At 41.3% G+C, this 24,389-nt stretch overlaps 2 protein-coding genes across 8 annotated transcripts in view; both read left to right on the top strand.

Annotated features, from left to right (window-relative positions):
* LOC307222199 (uncharacterized protein) overlaps positions 1 to 24,389 on the top strand; it is an 82,523-nt gene that overhangs the window by 47,467 nt on the left and 10,667 nt on the right. Inside the window, exon 4 of the mRNA XM_079987379.1 lies at positions 9,685 to 9,739. Coding sequence (XP_079843505.1) covers positions 9,685 to 9,739 — 55 coding nt within the window. The remainder of the gene's footprint in view (positions 1 to 9,684; positions 9,740 to 24,389) is intronic.
* GNB1 (G protein subunit beta 1) overlaps positions 1 to 24,389 on the top strand; it is a 75,279-nt gene that overhangs the window by 8,603 nt on the left and 42,287 nt on the right. The gene's annotated exons all lie outside the window — the stretch shown is intronic.

The raw sequence follows: 24,389 nt of genomic DNA on the forward strand, positions 1-24,389 counted from the left end.
TAAAAATTGCCAATTGGCACCATCTTTTTAAATTATCTTATAAGTATTTGGGAAAATGGTGTGTATGTAGTGCTGATATATTAATGGGAAAGGGTGTGGGAGGAAATAGGTAAAGGTAAAGGTACCCCTGCCCGTACGGGCCAGTCTTGACAGACTCTGGGGTTGTGGCCCATCTCACTTAAGAGGCCAGGGGCCAGCGCTGTCCGGAGACACTTCCGGGTCACGTGGCCAGCGTGACATCGCTGCTCTGGCCAGAGCCAGAGCCAGAGCCGCACACGGAAACGCCGTTTACCTTCCCGCTGGTAAGCGGTCCCTATTTATCTACTTGCACCCGGAGGTGCTTTCGAACTGCTAGGTTGGCAGGCGCTGGGACCGAGCAGCGGGAGCGCACCCCGCCGCAGGGATTCGAACCGCCGACCTTTCGATCGGCGAGCCCTAGGCGCTGAGGCTTTAACCCACAGCGCCACCTGCGTCCCTATGTGGGAGGAAATAAATTCACTACAAATTTTCTGCTTCAGTCCTATTGCTTCTTGTTGTATATACTTGCAAGTAAGAAAAATAGGGTAACTTGAGGCAAGTGGAAGAGGTAACCTTTATCAAAGATCACACCCATGAATTGTTATAATTCATATGTAAAACTTCATCTGATACTCATCTCTTACATCTTTAAAAGTGAGTTATGCTGATATGTTCTCTTACAAGTGAGATGCATTAAAAGACTGTTTCATATCTTTTCATCTAAGAACAGGAAGGGATTCTCTATCTTAACAACTCTAAAGCTGTGGTTCATCTAAGTGTGAGTTTTCAGGACTCTTGAAGGCATGATTTACTTCACAGGTTGTAGTTTGGTAGGACCTTGAAAGGGTGGTATATGCATTCTCCACAGCATTAAGATCTAAATGCAAGCTCTTGTTTTTTTAAGAATGTTGATTGATGGTGTTATAAACAAAGTGATCTGTGGCAAAATTCTCATTTTTCTGATGAGGATATGCCTTAGCCCCACTCTCCTATTATATACAAGCAGGTTGTCACTTTTTAATTCAGTAGTTCAGTTTTTTAGGAGTCTTTCTTTTTTGAGGGCAAAGGCATCTCTCAGGTGCATCTTAAAGTTGGGCAAGAGCTGTTAAGCTGCCTGTCAAGAAGCTAGAGAGTGATACCTTCCAAAATCTAATTTTGTGTCCAGAGTGGTGTTTCTGAATATGTGAGTAAGTTCAACACTTCTGGCTGTTGAAATTGAGGAGTCTTTTGTGGCAAACTTTGATACTCCCTACTTTAAACAATAAAAAGTGTACTGAGCTTTATGTATACCCTAATGAAATAACAGTGTAGTGTATAGGTTTGTTGCTTAGGTTTTCTTATTAAATTAGGAGCACATTAGCGAGAGGTGAAATGTATAAGACTTATTAGGTGACTTAAAACCTGTGTTTTGCCATGACTGCTAATTTGAGTAGAATTGCCAAAATTTATGAAAATCTGCTACATAAGCTTTCCATGATTCTTTCACTATCTTTTTGAAGTATAAAAGATACTTGCATAAGAGAAAGGTCATTTAGAATGTTGACACATAAGGGAATGGTAAGGGATGTGAGCTTTTGTGTAGTAATGACATTTTTCCCCCTGAGAGAAGAATTTTAACTTTGTCTTCTAATTACAAGTTAGCTGCTTCAAAGGCTCATTTAAATGGCCAGAAGTAATTTCAACGCATTCCTGGAATTACTTGTGTTTTTGTCCCTTTGGATGCCTGTGGGAATGCTAAAATTAACTGATCTTTCTTTTACAGCCCTTCCCCCAAGTACACCTTTCTTCTTATTGTTTGCCATTACAGGAGGCCCACAATGTACACACATTTAACTTGTGTGCATTCAGCTTTATGTGTGTGGGGATTTATTTATTTTTTTAAAAAAAATCTTGGAATGGGGGTGGTGTTCCATGAAAAATGACTTTGGCAATTTCACCTGCCAATGAACCCCATGTGTTTTGGCTTTAGGTGCGATTTCCTGAATGCAGCCCCTGTGTCATTTGAGCCCTTACTTTATTGAAAAGTTGGGGGGACTGGGAGGTGATAAATGTAATGTTGTGTTTTAGAAACCTAGGGAGCTGATATATACAGAGTCAAAACATGTGAGCTGTTTTTATTTAAGACTTTTAACATAAACCTCAACCTGCAATGGCTCCATTCCAAACACACCTCTTCACAAGTTTCATTATATTAATGATTTGATATAAAATTCTGACCTTATTTTACTGAGCTATTTGCATGTGAATAGAATATTCCAATGGCATATTTTGCTGCATCTCCTTGAGCATAAAAAGCACATGTTTCAAGTTCATGAAAAAGTATACTCTGTCAGGATGGTTAGTGCTCTATAAATACATCTCTTGCCCACCTAGCAGTTCAAAAGCACGTTCAAGTGCAAGTAGCGTTTGTATATTTTTGGACTGGACTCAGTACTATGTTTTGATTTGCTAAGTTGATCTGCAAAATTTTATCAGGTGATAGCTTGTTCGGTGAGAGGATGACAAGCTCTCTCCCTGTATGCAGCTCTCAAGGTTTTGCAAGTAATGTAATTGGTAAGAGTGTGAGCTGAAAATATACCTGTTCATTGATGAGTTGATACTTGACTTCACCTTCACTAAGTGGCTTCAGTTAAGCAACCATCTGCCTTAGCCCCTCACATCTGTATATTGTTGTTGTTGGCATCCATCAGTCTTGAGAGACAATGGAGTGTACCTCCAGGGGTGAAGTCTAACTGCAGTGTTAGGTGTATTGAAGTGACCTCCCAAGGGCACAAACCTGGGCAGTATGTATGGAGGTCCTGGGCTGCCCAGACAACTAGACCCCCCCCCCCGGCTCGGTCTCAACAAAGGAAAGCAGAACAATATGTTTGGCACCAGCTTGACTGTAGGAGTTGCCAGAAGGAGGTGTACAAGGTGCCATCCAACCGTCTTAGAGATTCCACTCTGGAGAGTAGCCGATGGGTCTCAAACCCTCAGTGAATTACAACTTCCCCTTCATTCAAAAACAGGCTGCAGCAGATTGAGTGGATGAGACCAGTACTGGGTCCAACAGTAAAGAAGGCGATTTCTGCAGGTCCTGTAGAGGAAAGTAAGGGGAAGATGGGGATCATTAGCTTGGGAATGTAGCCCATCTTGGAGGAGGAAATCTCTGATGCTAAATCTCTGCTGCCTTGCAGTACATTTTTTGGGAGAAGAAAAGGCTAAGAAGTAAACCCTACCATTGGTTGTCAAACTTAATCCATTCCAGGAGTCAGTTTGACTCCCGGAACAGTTCAAAAACCAAGGCGCTGCTTCTGATTGGCTGCAGGAGCTTCCTGCACTCAATCGGAAGGTGTGTTGGATGTTCGGCTTCCAAAAAACGTTTGCAAACTTGAACACCCACTTCCGGGTTTGCGGCGTTCGGGAGCCAAAACATCCAAGTACCAAGACGTTTGACAACCAAGGTACGACTGTATAATACTGGATTGTTATTAAATACTGATACATTAAAATAATTTTAAGTGTCGGCTCCTTGTTGCAGTTGGGCTCTTTGTTGCAGTTGGGGCTTAGAGGTGAGTCCTGAATCTGGCCAATTGAAGACAATTGTTTTAATGATGGCATGATGAAGAGATACGAATTGATAACTGCTGACCAGAGGTGCTTGATCAAAGATCAGCCATTTGTTTAATGTTTATAGGTAATCATGCAGTCGTAGGTTTTATGTGCAGGTTACTAAGTCCTATGTTTATTATGGCTGGCACATAGCCTGACCAATCAGTATGTTTAAATCTTATCGTTTCTAGCTGGTCCCAGTTGCTTTTGAAAACTTGGTAGGTTGTGTTAACTCCCACCTTTCAACAACAGACTTAGCTGTTACTTTCACAAATCACTTGAACTAATGACAGCAGTTCTGCATGAGGTGGCAATTGGTGTTCTTATTTAAACACTTTTAATTTGGATGCCACTGCCTTGTTTTTAAGTTTGATGAAAAAGTCTAAATCCTAGCACATATTAACCAATATTTTAAGTTTGTTGCTGTCACAACTATATCTTTTCGGAAAGGAGTGTAGTAGCTCTCTAAATTTAATACACACTATTGCTTCAAAGATTTCAGTTTGATCATAAGTTTCATCTTCCCTTGATTTACACAAATTCTCTTAACAAATAAGCAAGTCTACAAATACAGTGTTTGAAATTCGCCAGGCACATTTTGCAACTTACTGTTGGCCACTTGCAACCACTTGAAGATGCCCATGTGCTAGGATGGCATCTGACGTCTCCACCACCTGGAGGTGTATGTCTGGAGATCCTTGGATCTTGACTGTTTTCACACACCAGCAACACACCCTGTAGAATTCTATCCATTGTATTTTATCTGCACAATCAGAATGAATTTCAGGAACCAAAAAGTTGTATTGAAAAATATGACTTTCAAGCCGCCTTGCCCCAAAATGGCAACTAGGCATTCGATTTTGGCGACCGTTTGGTGACTGGTTTAAGGAGCCATTCGGTATCTAGCTTATATATCTGTGTTTCTAACACTGCATACATACTGATGCTTGGTTGAGATCCTACAAGAAAGAAATGGCTGACAGGGGTGGGAGCCCAAAGGAGCCCAACAGGCTTAAAAGCTATACAGGAATCCAGCAGCTGCAAAACTGCAGTATCAAGGATGGCACCACTGACTCATGAAGATGGGTAGAGTTTGAAAAATGCATGGTTCTGTAACCTTGCTTTTGGCAGAAACAATAGGTTTGGTCTATGATGTAGTATCCTGCGGCAAACAGAGTGGAATAGGAATTTTACCTTTCTTAGATAACTGACAAAATGAAGCATGAGCCATAATTGGTGATTGTCAAACACTAGCTAGAGTGTTTAGTAGGATACAGTTTTATGTTTAATGCAAATGTATTGAAATTAGAAACTCTGTTCACCTTATGACACACAAGTAATTTTACATTAATAACCAAATTGCTCTCTTTCAGTTTTGTACCTGTCTGAATTGCACTTAACCCAATGTTGTAATCTTGTTTTGAACATTTGCTTCTGAAAGATGCATGGCATCTACTCAGGATTTGTGTAGCCCAAGTGTGTGTGAGCCTGTAATGAGAAGTCAGTCAGTCTCTTGAGCATGGAACCCTTTGAGTTCTGAAAGGCAATAATATCTAGCACTAGGATTTCACCCAGCCTCAAGTAGCTAATGCAGGAGAAAATGCTGTACTAGGCAGTGCATTGCATATCTAGATGCTTTGCAACTTTATCAACCTCCCTGTAGTCAGCAATTCCTTCATATTATACGGGGGGGGGGGGCAGGTGGAGAGTAATGATTATCTTGCGGTGGTGTTGCTCTGTCTCCCCTAACTGCAGACATGCAGCCTACGACAGATTACTATCAAGGGAATGCAGCCCTTAACAGTAAAAAGATTCCCTCATCCCTGATAATAAACACTTCTGAAATGATGATTGCATATAATGGTTCTGTCTAGTAGAGAGATCTTTGTGCTAGAAGATGAACCTTTAGTAACAGGGTTTCTTGGAATCGTAGTGAAGATGTAGGTCTAGGAGCATAGTGCAATGTCTGTAATAGGAGCATTTAGCATTGTGCTCTGGATCAAAATTTGAAGGCTGCTTTCTGTTCCAAGAATTCATGGATGCCAGTTAGGGAAAAATTACATATTATGTAGTATATTACAGTGATAGAACGCCAGTCAAAATATAGTTGCCCCAAATGCAGCAGTCAGAAATAAGAGAAGTTACTAGCTTTTCATAGAAGAATCATGAGATTTCTTGTTTGGGGTGACTTGACTAGGCAGATGTTTTTAAAGTGTGATTGCCAACCTGGCACCCAGAAATCTCCATGTAGTCACAATTGGATCCATACCAGTAGCAAAGCACACCTGACCCCTGGGGAATTTAGAACACTGGTTGGTCCCAACTAGAAATGGGAATAGTGGTACAAGGGTGATAATTGTTGAGCTGGCCTAGAAGATCCATTACCCCTCCAGCTCCCAGGAATTGGAGAGGCAGCAGGTCTTTGCAACTGAGCACTGGGAAGAAGTTTAGTTTAAATCAGGAAATGGTTGTTTCCATCTCCGTTACTAGGGGGTGAGGGAAGAGCCAGGTTTTGGGTGGTGTTCAATGTTAGCCCTGCTAAAACTCGACCTGTTGGAATATTGGTGCATTAATGTATTTCAAGTTGTTAACCAAAGAAGAAATGTCATTAGCCTGGTTACTTGGAAGAGATAAGGAACAGAGAAAAGATACATACAAGCATCTTAAAAACTGCTGTGTTACTTTGGCCTGTATTTAAGTATAAGGTAGGATTCTTAAGTTCTGTGTGAGGATTTCCTTGAGTTTTAAGTACAGTGGTACCTCGCAAGACGAAAAAAATCCGTTCCGCGATTCTCTTCGTCTAGCGGTTTTTTCGTCTTGCGAAGCAACCCTATTAGAAGACTCGCAAGACGTTTTCGTCTTGCGAAGCAATCCCATAGGGAAATTCGTCTTGCGAAGCGCCTCGAAAAAACGGAAAACCCTTTCGTCTAGCGGGTTTTTTTGTCTTGCGAGGCATTTGTCTTGCGGGGCACCGCTGTAGCTCTGAACCTTTAGAGTAGGTGTGGTGAGCCTGTGACCCTTTATGCTGTTGGACTCTTTAATTTCTATCTGCTTGAGCCAGTTCATAGGAATGACTGTATAGTCCAGCAGCACCTGGAGGGCCACAGGTTCCCCTACCCCTGCCTTAGGAAAGAACCACAATGGTTATCCTTTTATATGGAGAAAGCTATATAGAACACCCCCTCACTTGCACATGTAAGCATGTTAACCTGTGATTTTGTGGTGCAGACTGTGACTAGAACAGTACGAATCGGTTGGACCAGGATGATATTGTTAGCTCTGCTATGTAAGGAAGCAAGCAGGGTTTTGCACACACTGACCAGTACTTGGTTCTATTGCCATCACTGTAGACAAATGGATTTTATTGTTATAGGTATTTTTAAAAATATTGCTTTTCCAAGCAAAGCCCATAAAAGACACTTACAGCAATAAAAAGTACAAGTATTTTTAAAATCCATTATTAGGAAAACCAAGAAAAAGACAGATTCACAAGAATTAAACACTCAGAACTGCAGTAGTGTAACAGTGTACCATCACTCATCTGGTGACTGGGACAAAATGTTACCTGGGGAAAGCCAATCAACTAAAATGTCTAAGACCTTCAGAAAAGCCTGACATGTACCTACACACTATATCTCTACTGGAGGGAGATCTAAAGATGTGGTCATGCACCTCAGAGAAGTTGGATGTGGATACACCAAGAATACCTCTGATCTCACTGCATGAAAAGGATGGTACAGATGTAGGCAGTCATCTAGTAGTTCAGTCCCAAATCATTAGGGCTTTAAGGTTAACACCAGCAGCTCAGTTTGAGCACTGGTATCCAGTGTAGCTGGTATATTACAGTGGACTGCCATATACCCATCAGGACTTTTGTAGTGCATTTTGAACCTCCTGAAGTTTCAAGACAGTCATTAACAGTAGTCCCACAGAGTACATTACAGTTGTCTATCTGGACATGTCTGAAGCATGGATCCCTGTCTGTCCTCCCCAGAAGGGGCTGCATTTAACATACCAGCCAAAAGTGATAAAACCTACTCCTAGCAACTGATGTTACCTGGGCTTCCCCAGTCAGTGCCAAATCCTAGAGCACTCCCAAACTCTAGTATTTTAGCACATCAAAGTGCAAGTAGATAAATGGGTACCGCTCCGGTGGGAAGGTAAATGGCATTTCCGTTCGCTGCTCTGGTTCACCAGAAGCGGCTTAGTCATGCTGGCCACATGACCCGGAAGTTGTACGCCGGCTCCCTCGGCCAATAAAGCGAGATAAGCTCCACAACCCCAGAGTCGGCCACGACTGGACCTAATGGTTAGGGGTACCTTTACCTTTACCTATTGATTTAGGTTGAGGAACTTTTATTCCAGCAAAGGGGTGAAAATTCTATTGTGATTCCACAGGCATTGTATCTGGCAAAATATTTTTTCTTTATAATTCTGCTTTATTAGTAACAGTTCCCTGCATAGTCTGTTCAAGTGGACATTAAAAGTTGCAGTTTGGCTGCTTCTTGTGACAGAACTTACTGCAATATATATACCTTTTATGTGAGAATTGTTAAAAACAATTCATTTACTTTATTTGGTTGCACACTGCTAATCTTAAAATTTCTGCTTTGGTATGGTTTTATTTAGGTTATATTTTGAGTCTGACCAATCAGATTTTGTGGGTTTCAAATAATTTTAGGGATTGTCGGTTCTTGTTCATTTAGGAGCCCTTTTATATTCTGCTTGTTATTTTATTAATATATCATGTAATTACATTTTAATCTTTTCATAGTAAAATTTTACCATAAACACATCATTTTATAGTTTTAATATACATTTATGAGAACACACTATATTTTCTTATATTTCATGTTATTAGCCCTTATCCTATGTATGCTGTACATTGGACTTGAAGAAGGAATTTTCTGAACTGCATTACACTTATAATAAGCTACATTTCTTGCACTTGGAGGCCCCTCCCCTTATCTTGCCTTTCAGCGGTGCAATCCTAATTTTGTGGTGGCTTTACTGCACTACTAAATCATTCAGTCATTCCTAATCAAAATATTGATTCACCTAGAAACCTTTCAAGTATATATATGAATGAACACAAAAACGCTTTAACTTTTTCAGAGCGCAATAAGCCAATGACTTTTAAACATCATTTCCTAGGTGATTAGAGCCATCTTAAGAGAGAGTGTGTGTGTATAAAATACACAAAGGCTTTCTGCATCACAGGAAAGCAAGCAGTTGGAAATGCCTGCTCTAAACAGGAAGTGACTTACACAGTTTGCCAGATGTGAGACGACAAGCTGCAAAGTCTTTGTTACTTTTCTAATTTGTGTTTTGGTTGAAAGGAGGGGAGGCGAACTTCTCTAACTTTTTGAATATTGCATTTTTACATGGGCAGCTGTATTTGTCACATCATTTTTGCCCCGTAAAGATACTTCTCGTTCATTTGAGAGCATTGCCAGTTGGTGTAGGCAACATATAGCTATATGGAACAATGGTCTCTAACCCTTTATAAGACATATTCATGTAAACAGCTAGGAATTTATGTGAACTATACCATCCCAGTTGCTCAGGATGGATAATGAAAGCAGCACCCCAACAGAATGAATCAGAAGAAGAAAAATTCTTTACCTTTCCTATTCAAACAGTCTTTGCCATCTCAATATCCCCCAACCATTGTATCACTACAGACCTATCTCTGGCATGAAAGGATGTAGAAAGTCCCAAAGAAATCAAAGGAATCTTGCTTCCATGTCATGACACCCTTTTCAACTGCAGCCAGCATCAATTCTGACGATGACTGGAAATTAATCTTCAACCATAAGAACAAAGTCAATTGTACAGAGTTTACAGAGGCGTATGTGAAAGAAATGCAATGGGTTGTATTTATTGTAAGTCCTACTCAAAGTAGATAATTGAAGTTCATAGACATGACTAGCTAAGGCACATAAATTTTGATGGATCTACTCTTTGGTATAATTTTGTTGGATACAAAACAATACCCCCACCCAAAAAAAAGTTGCATTTGAATTCCTAATGTTGTTAATGGCTGACTGATCTATTGCAATATATGTTTGACAGGAAGAACTTTCTGACAATAAGAGCTCTTCGACAGTAGAACAGACTCCCTCGGGAGGTAATGGACTCTCTTTCTTGGAGGTTATGTAGAGGTTGGGGGGCAATCAGGCTTGGATGCTTTAGTTGAGATTCCTGCATTGCAGGGGAGGGATTTGATGACCCCAAAGACCAGTCCAAACATAATAGCATTGGCCTGATGATAAATTGAACTAATTAGTTAGTTGACACTTTCCATTTACAGCTGTACCTTGGTTCTCAAACGCCTTGGTTCCCAAACACCGAAAACCCGGAGGTAAGTGTTCCGGTTTTCAAACGTTTTTCGGAAGCCAAACATCCGATGTGGCTGTCGGCTATTGGTGTTTTAGGGGTTGTTTTTAAAAGTCTGGAACGGATTAATCTGTTTTGCATTACTTTTTATGGGAAAGCGCGCCTTGGTTTTGGAACGCTTTGGTTTTGGAATGGACTTCTGGAACAGATTAAGTCTGAGAACCAAGGTACCACTGTATTTCAAGGGAAATGCATTTTTCCACTTCTTTCTCAAGCCTACTCGTCTCATACACAATTAAAGTGGCAGTGGCTATGTTCGCACATAATGCTAAACCATGTTTAGTGCTCTGGCTAAGCCTCCATGAGCCTGAGTGAAGTGTCAGGCTGACTGATACCTTCTCCTCCTGATTGGCTGGGACTGAGAAGAATTCTGGCAAGTTTATTTGCATTTGAAGGTGTTGACTGGTCATCCTTGTTTTTAACAAAAGCGCTTGCTGAATCTTCAAACCATGGCTTTATAAAGCTATGCTGGATTTTGCTTTTTTAAAATTTGTAATCTCAAATGGTGTTGGAAAACTGAATAATTTTTTTGTACTTCTACCCAGATTCCTTGCACAATCACTGAGAACACTTACATAAAATGTTCAGAGTTATCAATCATTTTCTTAATGGGTGTAGCAGGAATTACAAGTGGACTCATCACATTATGAAAGTGAGATGATGTTGCATGAAGAGACCCCTGCTAGTTTCCAGTTACAGATGCTTGTCATATTCAGATTGATTAGGCATTGTTCCAAATTGTATACTGTGGGCTGTGTATGTTGCACTGTGCTAAGAAAAGTTAGTTTGGCTTTTTATTGTCCCTTGGACAAATAAATTTTGTGGGTTAACTTCCCCAGTGGCTAAAGACATGTTTCCTACTGGAGATCTAAGCTTAACTTAGCATTGATTTTTCATTGTCATAAAATGGTTAGCACGACTACAGCATTCATAAACATTATTAATTTCATTAAGGTAATCAAAAATAGATAACAAAAATAGGATTGACAACATTTTGTCCAGTAATTTTAACCACTATCGCCACCATAAATGAATATATGTGCCTCTCCGTTTTCATCTTCTCCAGGAGTATAATATTTCTGGAGTAAGTAAAAGAAAGAAAGCTGGCTAACCATGGTTGTTGTAACTAAGACCATCAATTCATGCACAATGCTAATTTAAGATTCTTTGAAAGTGAAACTAAACTTGGCAGAAGCTCTGCCCATGTGAGCTCAGCTCCACTTTGATTAGAATCAAGGAGGCTCCTCTATGTAATGCTAAACTGTGGTTTAGTTAACATGCTAATTGGGATAGTATACTAGCCTAATCTCTTAAAATGTCAGGTTAATTATTATGTATCTATAATGCAAGCTGCCCTTACAGGATTCAAAGCAAGTTAAAGTATGCCACCTCTTAACATGCTGTAATAGCCTCTATTAAGTTAAATAGAGGCTCCTCACATAAGACAGCTGGTAAATAAACATGTCAAAATTTTCAGGCACAGCAGCTGTATGAAAGATCTCCCCTCTACAGTTTAACTGTTGCCTCAAATTGTGTCCTTTGTTCCTGTGTTCTTTTGTGTTTGCATGTTCTGCATAGGGATGGTGGATAAATTAGTTCAGTCTGCATTTTAAAGTGAACTCGCCTCATTCATCAACCCTGGGTTTATATGTATTGGAATTTTAACTTCCCTGAACGTTTTGCAATGCTCCTTTGATTTTTAAATATGTACTGTGGGGGCATACAAAAATACATTTTTGTGCAGGAAATTATAGCCTCAAAACTGAGCTCAATTAAATTAAATTAAAATGACAACCTCAGTTTAAAAGTCAGCTTTAAACTCTTCCTGCCCAGCTCTCACTTCCAAATCTCACCCCCCTCCCCATATCTACTGTGGAACATATAGAACATAGAATGTTTCAAGACAATCGTCTAAACGTGGCAGTACACAATTTTCTGCACTCTGGTAATCCCAGGGAAGAGGGGATAATTATAATCCAGGTGTTATTTATGTTCTGATGCGAGTGGCCCATCTAGTCTAGCATCCTGTTCTCCCAGTGGCTGAGCAGATGCTTATGGGAAGTCCAAAAACAGGACCTCAGCACAGCAGTGCTTTACCCACCTGTGATTCTCAGCAATTGATATTCAGAGACAAACTGCCTCATGCTGTGCAGAGTAAAACCTGTAGCGACTAGCAACCATCGATGGCCTTCCATGAATTTGTCTAATCCTCTGTTAAAGCCATCCAAGCTGGAGGCCTTCCCTGCCTCTATTTAAAGAGCATTCATGACAGCCTACCCCTTTTCCTGTTCAAACTGTTTCTTTTTTCAAAATTACAAAACATACCCATTATCCCCTGTCACTCCCTTCCCCCAACATTATATCATAATATAGCCAGAAACATATAATTGATGAAACTATAATTAGGCTACAGTACTTATGAAGATCTGGACTATTTTACACTTATTAGTGGGCTGCAGTTCATTGTTGCAATGAAAATGCTCCTTCTGAAGGCATTGAGTGCACATCATTTTGTCCTTGTGGGTGGAGAGCACACGTTTTCCAGTAGCAGCAATTTCCTAGATCGAATCTTGATCCATTGTGAGCACAACCGTTTGTAGGTTAGCATTTATAAACCTTAAAACAGCCCAAAATCTTATGCTGGATGCTTGGTACTACTCCCTCTGGAATAGAGCTATAATGGAAAAAATTATGCGCAGTTTGAGATTTTGACAAGACTAAAACCTCCAGACACTTTTTATGTGATTTGGCATTATTTTATAACATATACAGCAGAACCCTCATTTTCAAGACAACCCTTGTCACAAACCTGGCAAATATGGAACTATATTTGATAATCTGATAACGAAAGTCTTTACTTGGACTTTATTGTTTTAATCCATGTGCAACTGTACTCATTATATGTGCCTATTTTACAGGTTTTTTATCTTTTAATTTTCACCTGTTATAATTGTTCTCTGTGTTTTATATACATTATAAAATGATGTATTATAAAATTACAAATTTTATAATACATTACATTATAATACAAATTACATTATAAAATGAAATTAAAAAAATACAAAAACTATGTTTATAAACCTTAACCGACATAATCATTAATAGAAATGCTTCTTTTAAATGTGCCTTAAGGAAACAGCAAAGTGAAATGACTGTGTGGATGTTTAATCCTGAAACATGCAGAGTAGAGAGTGAAAGCTTGATAATTAGTGTCATATGTGTGTGACATTGGGCTGGATCACATGTTACTTTAATCCACAGTTAAGCTTAACTATGGGTGCATGGAGTACAGCGGTAACAGCTTTGCTCCTCTTGGTCCTGCCATGAGCTAAGCTATGGTTTGGCTCAGTGTTTGAAATGTACCAGGTGCATTTTGCTACTGACGTGGGTCCGGTTGCGACCACATGGAGATCTCTGGATGCCAGGTTGGCGACTGACATCTCCATCTGGCTGGCCCCATCAGCTTTCTTAAACAGGTAAGCAAAAGAGCTTATTTATTGCATTTATACCCCACCTTTTCCATCAAGGAGTACATAGTTCAACCCCCTCCTTAACAACAACCTTATGAGGTAGTTTAAAAGGCTGTGACTGGCCCAAGGCTACCCAGTGAGCTTCATGACTGAGTGGGGATTTGAACCCTGATCTCTCCCAGGTCCCAAGTCTGACACTAACCACTATAGCACACTGGCTTCCTAGAGTACTTTTGCTGTGGGGCAGCTATATAAATAAAGTAGGTAAATAAATATGGGGAAAGCAAAAATGTCACTTAGAGAAGAATCTGAAATATTTTCTTGAAGCTTGAATTTGATTTATGCTGGATTGTTTTATTTGTTGTTTTAATGTATTCTAACCTTTAAGTTTTTTTCTTTAAATTATAAAGTGGTATAAAGATGAAATTTACGACGACAGCAACAAACACGGGCGGCTGCGGCACCTAGACATTCTGTTGTGTCGATCGTGACCCAGATTTAAGGAGTCATTTGTCAGTTAGCTTATATTTCTGAGTTTCTAACACTGGTTTGGCTTAGTGTTACATCCGAACCAGGATTCATGGTTTTTGGCTTCCTAAAACCGCAAGCAGTAAGGAAAGAACAAACCTTGATTCTAGATTGTGGTTTGTTTGGATAGAGAAAAAGCAAACATGGCGTAGTAGTTCCTAGCGCACATGTACCAGCATGTATATTTACCTTTAAGCCATAGTGAAGCTAACTGGTTTAAAGTGATGTGTAAACCAGGCCATTTTGTTGTCCTGCAGAGCTGCTAAAAATAGATAATTGTATGTTTTGTGCCTGCACATGCAGTGCTAGGACTCTATCTGGTACAGAATTCATATTCCCGAGAATCTGCTTCGATTAGAAAAACACAGACTTCTCTCTCTTTTCAGCCAATTAGTCGGGAAACTTGAATACCAAAGGGAGAAGTCTAAAGTTGGAATAGCTCCATTTCCTTTGTCATCATCCTAGTTCCTTCTTCTCCATTCCATTTTCATTGCACGTGTTTCACCCTTGCCCTGTAATAAGCTTTTCCTGGCCAATATAATTGAAATTCTGAGATTTTTTTATTTTAAATATGCTCTTTCCTGCATGGCATGAATCTTTTAGGGTAGGATGGAGATTGGTAAATTATTGTGTACAGTGGTACCTCGCAAGACGAATGCCTCGAAAGACGAAAAACTCGCAAAACGAAAGAGTTTTTTGTTTTTTGAGTTGCTTCGCAAGACGGATTTCCCTATGGGCTTGCTTCGCAAGACGAAAACGTCTTGCAAGTTTGTTTCCTTTGTCTTGCAAGCTTGTTTCCTTTTTCTTAAAACTGTGCATTCACTTCGAGGAGCAACTCATAGCACTTGGTGTGGTAGCCTTTTTTGAGGTTTTTGAAGACTTTGGTGATTTTTGAAGCTTTTCCAAAGTCCGTGCTTCGCAAGACGAAAAAATTGCAAGATGAAAAAACTCACGGAACGAATTAATTTCGTCTTGCGAGGCACCACTGTATGTGTTTATATAATTTGGGATTCACAGATTTGGTTTCTTTAGTATTGATACGGAAGGGGGGGGCATGTCTTCTTCACCTTCTTCTTCGCTACAATATATCAATTTATTTCCAATTGTCAATGTCAAAAGGGACTAAAATCTATAAAATTCATAGAAAATCAACGTGCCAGTTTGCTCAATTTCTCTAGGACTCCATCACACCTCCCCTGTCCAGCATAATCCCTCCAGCAAGGTGTTAAGACCCAAATCCTGTCAAATGGCTCTGATCAGCCTTTCCTCCAGGCAATGTCAGGTGACAGACTATGCATATTTGAGACCATTGTTTTCTCACCCCAGGAAGTGTTTATCTGTGCATATCTCCAGCTCTGCATATTCCCCCCTCCCTCCTCCATATGCAGAGCAGCCTCGCACCCAGATTTTGCCGTAACAGTATGAAATGCATTTATCTGGGGGAGAGGAAACAGCATACTTAGCCTTAACCGTAAAGATCTCGATGTAGCACAGGTTTTTTGTGGTTATAGTGAGGTTCCCCCTGTTGTGTCTTTCCAAATGTAAGATCCGGAGCAGAAACACAGAACCTCTGCCCTGAGAGTGGGAAGGAAGCCTTTTTCACTAGCTTTTCAGTAAGGATACTATAGAAACCAAATCTACTTGCACTGTCTTGCTTTTCTTCTCTATCCTTCCATGCATGTTTTTCCAAACACAGAAAATGTGGCATGAGTGCTTCACTCAGGACGCACTTGGTGCTCCTTCTACTCCCTCCCTCCAACTTCAGAGCTTAGAAGGTAAAGTTGGAGGGAGCTACCCAACCTTACCCCCTTTGGGCTAATTGTCACCAGAGCACTTTGCCATATTTCTCCCTCTGGCTGTGACTCTGACACTGATGAGATGAGGCAGCGGCCAGACACCTCCGTGCTCCACCATGTTTTCTAGCTCTGAAATACTTCAGCGTGTACAGGCAGCTTCCAGCCTCCGCATCTTCTCTCTGCCAGAAGCACAGAGAGGATGGCTAGAGCTATGCACAAGGTGGCATCGTCTTTACAGCCTTGCATCTATGGTTTAAACCAGGCATGTCCAAAGTCCGCTTCGGGGCAGGAAGAGTGAAACCCATTGTGTAGCTTTCTGTGGTTGTTTTTTATACAAGGCTGTATTCTGAGGCAGACTTGGAGTGTGCTTTTCTTTCTCCCAGGAAATAGAGAGAGACTTATCTTAACATATCTTTTTATTGTCTGATCTTGAGATGTATGTGGGCAGATGCTTAAACACCACAGGTGACCAGGCAAATGGCTATTTGCAAGTCAAGTTTACTTGCTGTAAGTGTGTGTGCTCTGGTCCATGCGGTCATGAAGAGTCCTAAACGACTAAACAACAACAACTTTGCTTTTTCCCAAGGCTTTGATAGAATGTGATGATGTTGTTTTGATCTTAGTGTGCTGCCAAAGCTGTTAAGCTGGGAGTGGGTTGGTTGTTTTGTGGTGTGTGTTTATGGATTGCATGTGCTTTTGTGTGAATTTGTTGATACGATAATGTATTTTTACGTATTTTTAATGGTTTGTAGCAAACTAAGCAGAGTAGACTCATTGAAAAAAATGACCGTTAGTCATGTGCATCAATTTCAGTGTGTCTTGTCTGGGTATAGCATTAGACAACAAGCCTGTGTTTTAAAATATGTAGGGAGTGATTTGGAGACCTTGCATAACAAGCAACTAATAAGTCATCACTACTACTGCTACTATTAAATTAAATCTTGTCCTTACAGCAGCTGTGAATTCAATCCTTATAACAAACCTGTGAAAGAAGCCTTTATTTTAGTCTTTCTGAGTGGCCAACTGACTAGCACCACTAAGCCTCTTGTCTCTTGTCAGCCTTGCCTCTCTTCTCTTCTTTAGGAGGAAATTTAGATTGCAAAGGGCCTGTGGTGTTTTGCTTATAGTATTTTGTAAATTTCACAGGGTCAAGTGCCTGAGGCAAAGGGGCAATGTCAGAGCTGCCTCTAGGTCCCAGCTCACAGAGGACCAACGCTAGGCTGTAGTAATGTACAAAAGTCTTTATTGAAGTTCAGTTTCCATTTCAAAGCCACAGCGTGCAGCCCTACATCCTAAACCCTAGATCAGCGAAGTCCCGTCTGAGTCTCCTCCCCTATGACACCAGTTTAAGATCCTAGCCCTGCTCCACCTTTTACTACACTTGATCTTAGCCAAAAGGCCGAGAAGCGATCTGCTCCACCTTTTACGCTGCTCTCTCCTCCTCTGGGTCCTCCTGCCCGCTGGGGCATTGCCCTTTCTGGACTCTTCCGACGCTGAGTCGCTTAGCTCCTCCCCCTCCCTCCGGCGGGCTTTAGGACTCGGTTCCCAATCCTCATTCTCTGCTGTCCCGCGCTCCTGTACATTTGAACTTGCCTCTCGCGCCAGCCCAGTGACCTTTCTCCTAACCGTTACACTACTTTGGTCACTGCTTCCCTCTTCCGGGACACTGGCCGGATCTGACCTCTCCTCCATTGTCTGACTTTCTGATGGAGGCGTGGTCAGCACTGCCTTATCTTCTCTCCCTGGTGGGGAATGCACTGGCCCCGATCCTTGGGACTCGTCCCCCCCCCCCACTCTGCTCTGGTGGGGAAGCTGGTCCTGATTTCCAGCTACTGCTCTGGGAGTCCCTGCTGCCCCCTTGCTCCTGGGGCGTTCCCCTTGGGAACCCCTGGCCACTGGCGCCCCCTTCTGTGAATCTTCCGATTCGCTGGAGAGGCTCATGGAATCCCTCGGTCCACTGTCCTCTTCTCCTACGCTCCCCTCGGATTTTTCCCCTTCGCTCTCCATCTCCTCTCTTCCCTGTGCCTCTGCTCCTGAGCCCCTGACAGGCAAGATTGGAATTTTTACCTTTTTCTAAGAATATATTGTTTCTTTTCAAGAGTTCTGCAAGGGCAGGCATAGAATGTGGTCTTCCAGCAGACTGATGGTTGCTTTCAAGAGGACCCATCTAGTGCCTGCTGATCACTGGGATCTCTGTTGTCAAATTCTGGGTCAGATGCAGCTTGGTGTGCTCCATGTAGGCACTTAATACTTTAAGGAAGAATGTGTACTTGGGATTGTTAAATGCAGGTCAGTTCTGCGTTAACTGTTGAGATCCTCCCGAATGTGTTCTTTTTGTTTTTAAAATTTAACATAGACATTTTTTATTAAAAAAAAAAAGCTGCATGCTATAGAAACTCTCTGAGAGACTTGGCCCTGCTCCAGACTGCTATAGGCTGCCCGTTGTTTCTCTCTTATCAGCAGGCCGGCCTCGGCTGCTAAAAGAGATGAGAACGCCATTATCTTAATTGTGTGTCAAGTGTTTGTTATTTTAAGAATCGTATAATCCCTGGCCTGAGGAAAGTATGGGTCAGAAAAAACGCTTGAGAGACTTTGACGAGCCCCTATCATCCCCCAAACCAAAACTATCAAGGTTGGTGCCACATCGGAATAGAGGAGGGAGTGACCATGCCGAGCATTGCCTTGCAGTGGAAACCCAAAATCGCTTCCTACCTCTAATTGATTTAGAAGCTACTCCAATTCCGATGACTCAAAATTTTTCAAAAGTAAAGCCTGTAAAGGAGAATACGAAAGAAAAACTCTCATCACAGGAAGATGGTTTAACATCTGATATGGGGGAGTTCCCCAGTTGTGAGCAGTTACACTTAGTAATTAAGACCCTTCACTGTATTTTTAAAAGGCTGGATGAGGTATCTTCACAATTATCCAATATCCTGCTGAAAATCGAAAAACTTGAATCAACAACACAATCTTCAGTTTGTGAGGTCAAAAACTTATTGCCTCACCCCAATTCAGATAAAATAAAGGAGACCAAAATTAAATATATCTTAAATTCCCAATTGAATAATCAGACATTACCTCTGCAACCCAAGAAAAGCTGCCTGTCTGTCAGGTCAGAAATAGGAAGATGGTCAACGCTAGAAGGGGCTAAAGACTGTTTAAGCAAACTTTTAAAAATTAAGAAACATCAGATTGACCTATATGCTGTGATGCCCCTTCTCTGGCACAACTTCTTGAAGGTGATACTTGCGTTCCACTCTGAAAAGATACCATCTATTATAGTTAGGAGGAAAACGCTTTTGTCCATGGCCGACATCGTAGCAACGAGGGTTTTTGCAGATAGCAAGATCAAACCCCTTCTAAATAGGTGCCCTGGCGGTGAGGACATTAGGACAAGAGACTCTGCCTTACCTCAAAATACTGTCAGGCCCCACTGCGATGACTCTGCAGCGTGCCATCCTCGACCAAACTCGATACCCTCTCAAACAGCCATATATGAGGACGAAAATCTGCAGACTGCCCTTGACGAAAGGGAACTTATTGATTCGTTCAGAGCCCTCCCTCCGAAAGAACAGTCGGTGATGATGCAAAGATTTGACACGCTTAAATCTCAGCTTTTGCAAGTCCAACATAGAGGGGAAGATACTAACGATGTTTCAAATAACTCCACTTGGGCTCACCGGACTGAAGTGGTTGACCTTCTTCAGCTAAGCCCCACTCTGAAAACAAAAACCATCCGGCAAGACTCAAATCTTCAAGTTGTTTCTGCCCCGTGCGCTATATCACGAGACGACCAGGCTCGGCCATCCTCACTGAACCTTCATCTACATTCATCGACCAACATACCTAAGGACGAAATTCTGATTTCCCTGCTTGACTCAAATCCCTCTTTAACTCACTCTTCTATGCCAAAGCTAGAATCTTCTCCAATTTCAACCAGATATAGAAGTAGTCCACAAGTGATGCCCCTGAGAGAGCCTTCCGCAATTCCCGCCCCCGTGATGCCCCCTCAATTACCTTCTTCAAAGGAAAATGTGAATGTTACACCTCAGGACCCGCCGTCGGAAACGATTGAAGACCCGATGGGACGCATCAATAAAATCATCCTAATGTCTGATGATAAATCTGCGAGAGGGTTTCCTCCGACGGACTTAACTTCTCCCTCCCTGGGTATTGCTCTGTTAAGTTGTACCAAGAATTTCGAAATGAAGAGACTTCCTGTTCAGGGATCTTCTTTCAGTGGATCATCCACGGTGTGCCAACAGTCGAACCAAATTGTTAAAAATTTTAATTTGGAGGGCTCCTCACAGTTACCATCTTCCCAAAGTAAAATTACTGATTTTTTTGTTACATCTTCTGTCTTTAACAGAGAGTCTGCCCCCCCTCCGTTTTGACTGTTAAAAGAACAACACAGAAGTCCCCAGCTAGCAGTCCTAAGTTGCAACATTGCTGGCTGGAAAAGGAAAAGATTAGATCCCGAATTTCTGTCCTATATAAACTCTTTTCAGATAATCCTTTTGCAAGAAACTTGGGAAGAAGACAAAATAGATATAAATGGCTTTGAACTGATATCACTTCCAGCTAGCCCCTCCGAGATAGGTGGCCGGTCCAGAGGTGGTCTTGCAATCGCCATATCGCTTAAAATGAGAGCTAAACTCTCGCTAGTTCAGACTTTTCCTCCTTTTGCTTTTACAGGTCTGATTTCAAGCGAAAAATTCTCACTATTAATCACCAATGTTTATCTTCCTCCAGGTGGTCTTATATCAGACCTCCATTATAGATGGGATTCTCTGGAAGATCATTTATTGGCATGCTATGTTATGTACCCTAATATTCCATCGATAATGGGTGGTGACTTTAATGCACGTACAGCCGCCAACTGGGATGGGATAATTAAGGCCAAGTGGTGGGTATCTCCCCCCTACCCAAAATCTGATTTAATCTCTTTTACATCAAGAAGATCTAAGGACAACAGAGTGAATGAGGCGGGAGTCCTTCTTTATCAATTGGTCATTCGTATGAATTTGAACATTTTAAATGGCAACTGCCCTCCGGACGTGCCAGGTGAATTCACTCATTTGGGCACAACATCAAATAGTGTCCTAGACTACCTTCTAGTTTCAGATGACCTAGTTTCAAACTTCTTTTATTTCAAAGTAGACAATGTACAGTCCAGTGACCACCTACCTCTAGCGGCCAAGCTAACGCTTGACTGGCACCCGGTTAGCGGTACACACCCAATTCATGTAGGTTTAAATGCCGCAGCTCAAGTAAGAGGCATTAAATGGTCTATGAAACAGGCCCCAAAATATGCAGAATTCTCCCAGAGGAATATCTCCGAATCCCTTATTGTTTCAATGGCGGAGTTGTCGGAACCAAATAGGATACTGGAGTGGTTCTCCCACTTCTCTGCAGATTTAACTAGCTTCTTTACGATGCCGGCTCACCTGGTTAACCGAGATCAACCCAGGTTCGGTGCACCTTGGTTTGATTCCAAATGTAAGCAAGCTAGACTCTCTCTCTGTTGTATCTACAACAGATACAAATCTTCTGGAGCTGAAACTCTTCCCCCAGAGTACTTGCAGGCCAAAATTGCTTACAAACAGGCACAGAAGTCAGCCAAGCATGAGTGGCAGCTAAGACGTTGGCAAGCGCTGATTGCTGCCTCTAAGCTTCGCAACTCTCGCAGTTTTTGGAATTTAATCAACAAAAGATCGAGGAAATACCCATTGACGGTTATCCCAGCCCCGACATGGGAACAATTTCTAAGAAAATATTTCTCCCAGACAGATATCTCTAACATTCATTCTGATACTCTTTCAAGCCACTTGCCCATATGGCCAGATACTGACCCGGAGGAAATAGTAGATTTAATTGCTAAACTGAAAACTGATAAAGCCCCAGGGCCCGATCTGATCCCGGCTGAAGCTATTAAACAACACCCAGCATGGTGGGCCAAAATTCTTGCAAAAATCTTTGATGCAATCAATGCCACGGGCCAGATACCTAGATCATGGAAGGAGTCCATCATAATCCCTATATATAAAAAAGGACCACCAGAGGACCCAGGAAACTATCGTAACATCAGTTTATTATCAATCATCGGGAAAATCTGTACTCGCTTCCTGCTAACCAGACTAACCCAATGGGCCGAAGATTCCAATCTGATAGGCCATGAACAGGTCGGGTTTAGACCAAATCGCGCTTCTATTGACCATGCAATAATTCTATATCACCTGGCGCGGAAGTATTCTTCCCCCACTCATGGTCTTCTATGTGCCGCTTTTATAGACCTGAAGGCGGCTTTTGACAGTATCTCTAGAGAGCTGTTATGGGAAAAACTGGCAAAGTGGGGCATAGATAAAAGGCTGTTGTGGCTTATGATTAAATTACATGAAGGGACGGCCGCTAGGGTGAGGTTAACACCTGAGGGTGACCTCACAAACTCGGTACCAATAAATAAGGGGGTACGACAAGGGTGCATCCTTGCCCCCTATCTTTTTAACCTCTATATTAGTGACATGAGAACCCCCCTAGCTGAGGCCCAAACCACCATTCATGCACCCAGGCTTGCAGACTATCGCTGCCCCTTATTATTGTACGCTGACGATGCGGTGATCCTCTCATATTCTCGAATCGGTTTGAGGAGGGCCCTTAAGATCTTTGCGTTATATTGCCAAACAAATTTACTTACTATTAACCATTCCAAATCTAAAGTCCTAATTTTTTCCAGGAGTCGTAAACTGTATAGATGGGAACTCGAGGGGAAGCCAATTGAACAAGTTTACAAATTTCAATATCTAGGAATTTACTTCCAGTATAATATGGGATGGAAAGCGCATATCACATATTTACAAAATAAGGTTAAAGCCCTTATCTACGCTCTATTACGCTTCTTCTTCACTGAGGGGGCTATGCATGTTCCATCCACCTTAAAAGTTTACAGTGCAAAAGTGGTTGCAACTATGGCCTATGGGGTCCCTTTATGGGGCGCCTTTGTAAATCTCATGCCTCTGGTGACATTGCAAAATCTTTTTCTAAGACGCCTTTTGAAACTACCCTCGTGTGTAAGCAACTCTGCCATTCGCTTAGAACTTAAGACCCCCTCCTTAGAGATTCTGATGTGGAGACATGCCTTTAATTATTGGCTGTCCCTCTGGCATAAATTGCCAAATTACCATCTTATTCAGTGCCTTTGGAGAGACGAATTCACCAGCCCATGGGCAACAAAAATCCATTCCAAACTGTTGTCTTATGGAATCTCTCCTTCCGATATACATAATTTAGATCTAATTACAGCTAAAAAGGTCATCAAACAAAGATTGGAGGAGGTTGATTTGCAACAAAATCTTACTACAGGTGGAGGTACATGTTCCCCAATAAATCAGGGCATTACATCTATGTCCCAGATACCTCGATATCTGTCTACCTTATCGGCTGCGTCGCATAGATTCGCATTTGTTAGAGCCAGATTTAATGTGTTCCCCTCAAATGTGCTGAGCAATAGATTTTCTAACGGTAAAACCTCTGTTTTATGCGCATGTGACAACAAATCAATAGAATCCCTTTATCATATCTTGTTTAATTGCCCCTTATACATTGTTCCCCGATCAAGGATTCTGAGTTCAGTCATTCTGGAAATTGTTGCTAAACCACCTGAATTACATCTAGCTTATCTACTCCAGGACATTGACTCTTATAGAACATTACAGGTTGCCAGATTCCTGATTTCAGTTCTTTCATATAAAAGACTTCATGGAATGCTGCATGACTACTAAAAATCTAGTAAACTCTATGCACCATCTTTATCTTCAAGGCCATAATACGGTACATCTGAATAGTGTGATGGAGATTATGCGTTGAAATATTTTAGTTGATATTTTAGATTGTAAAATGCTATTTTTATCTATTGATTTGTTTTACCTTGTGGGCTTATAGCCGAATAAAGTATTATCTATCTATCTATTAAAAAAAAAACAGGCTATGCAAGACAGAAGTCGGCCTGTCCTTGCACTAAGTAATTTTTTCTAGCATATTTTCTTGTTTCCCTATGCATTATATACTTGATATTACGTGTCTGAGCTCAAGATGTTGATAACTGTTGTTTGCTTTCTAAAAGCTATAGTTGTAATCCCTTTCTGAAAATTTGTTTAGAAAGGCAAAGAAAATCTGAACTGCATCATGTGCTGTTTTCTGTGAGTTAACAAACAGAACTTGGATGTGGTCTGAATTTGTGTGCAGCTTTAGGGTGTGGCTTCCTTTCTGTTCGGATTCCTTTCCAGCTTTCATTACTAATCACGAGCATTTCTCTTTATTTCATGCAGGCTTCCTTCCTCTGGCTCTTAAAAAAAGCTGATTACCCTGCAACAGTGTATGCGGGTGGGGGGGGGGAGGGAATTTTTTGCAACAATAAATGGGCTAGTGAAGGCTTGAAGTTTGTGTTAATCAAATGCTTAGTCATCTCTTTGTGTTCAAAATAATACTATTTCATCCCTCTTCTCTGCTTTCTCTTCTCTCTCCCACCCAATTCTCTGCTTACCAATCTAGGTGTAATGTTGTTATGCTGTATACTAGCCAGTAAAATTAT

This window comes from Podarcis cretensis (genome assembly GCF_951804945.1).
Source record: "Podarcis cretensis genome assembly, chromosome: 8".
Lineage (NCBI taxonomy): Eukaryota > Metazoa > Chordata > Lepidosauria > Squamata > Lacertidae > Podarcis > Podarcis cretensis.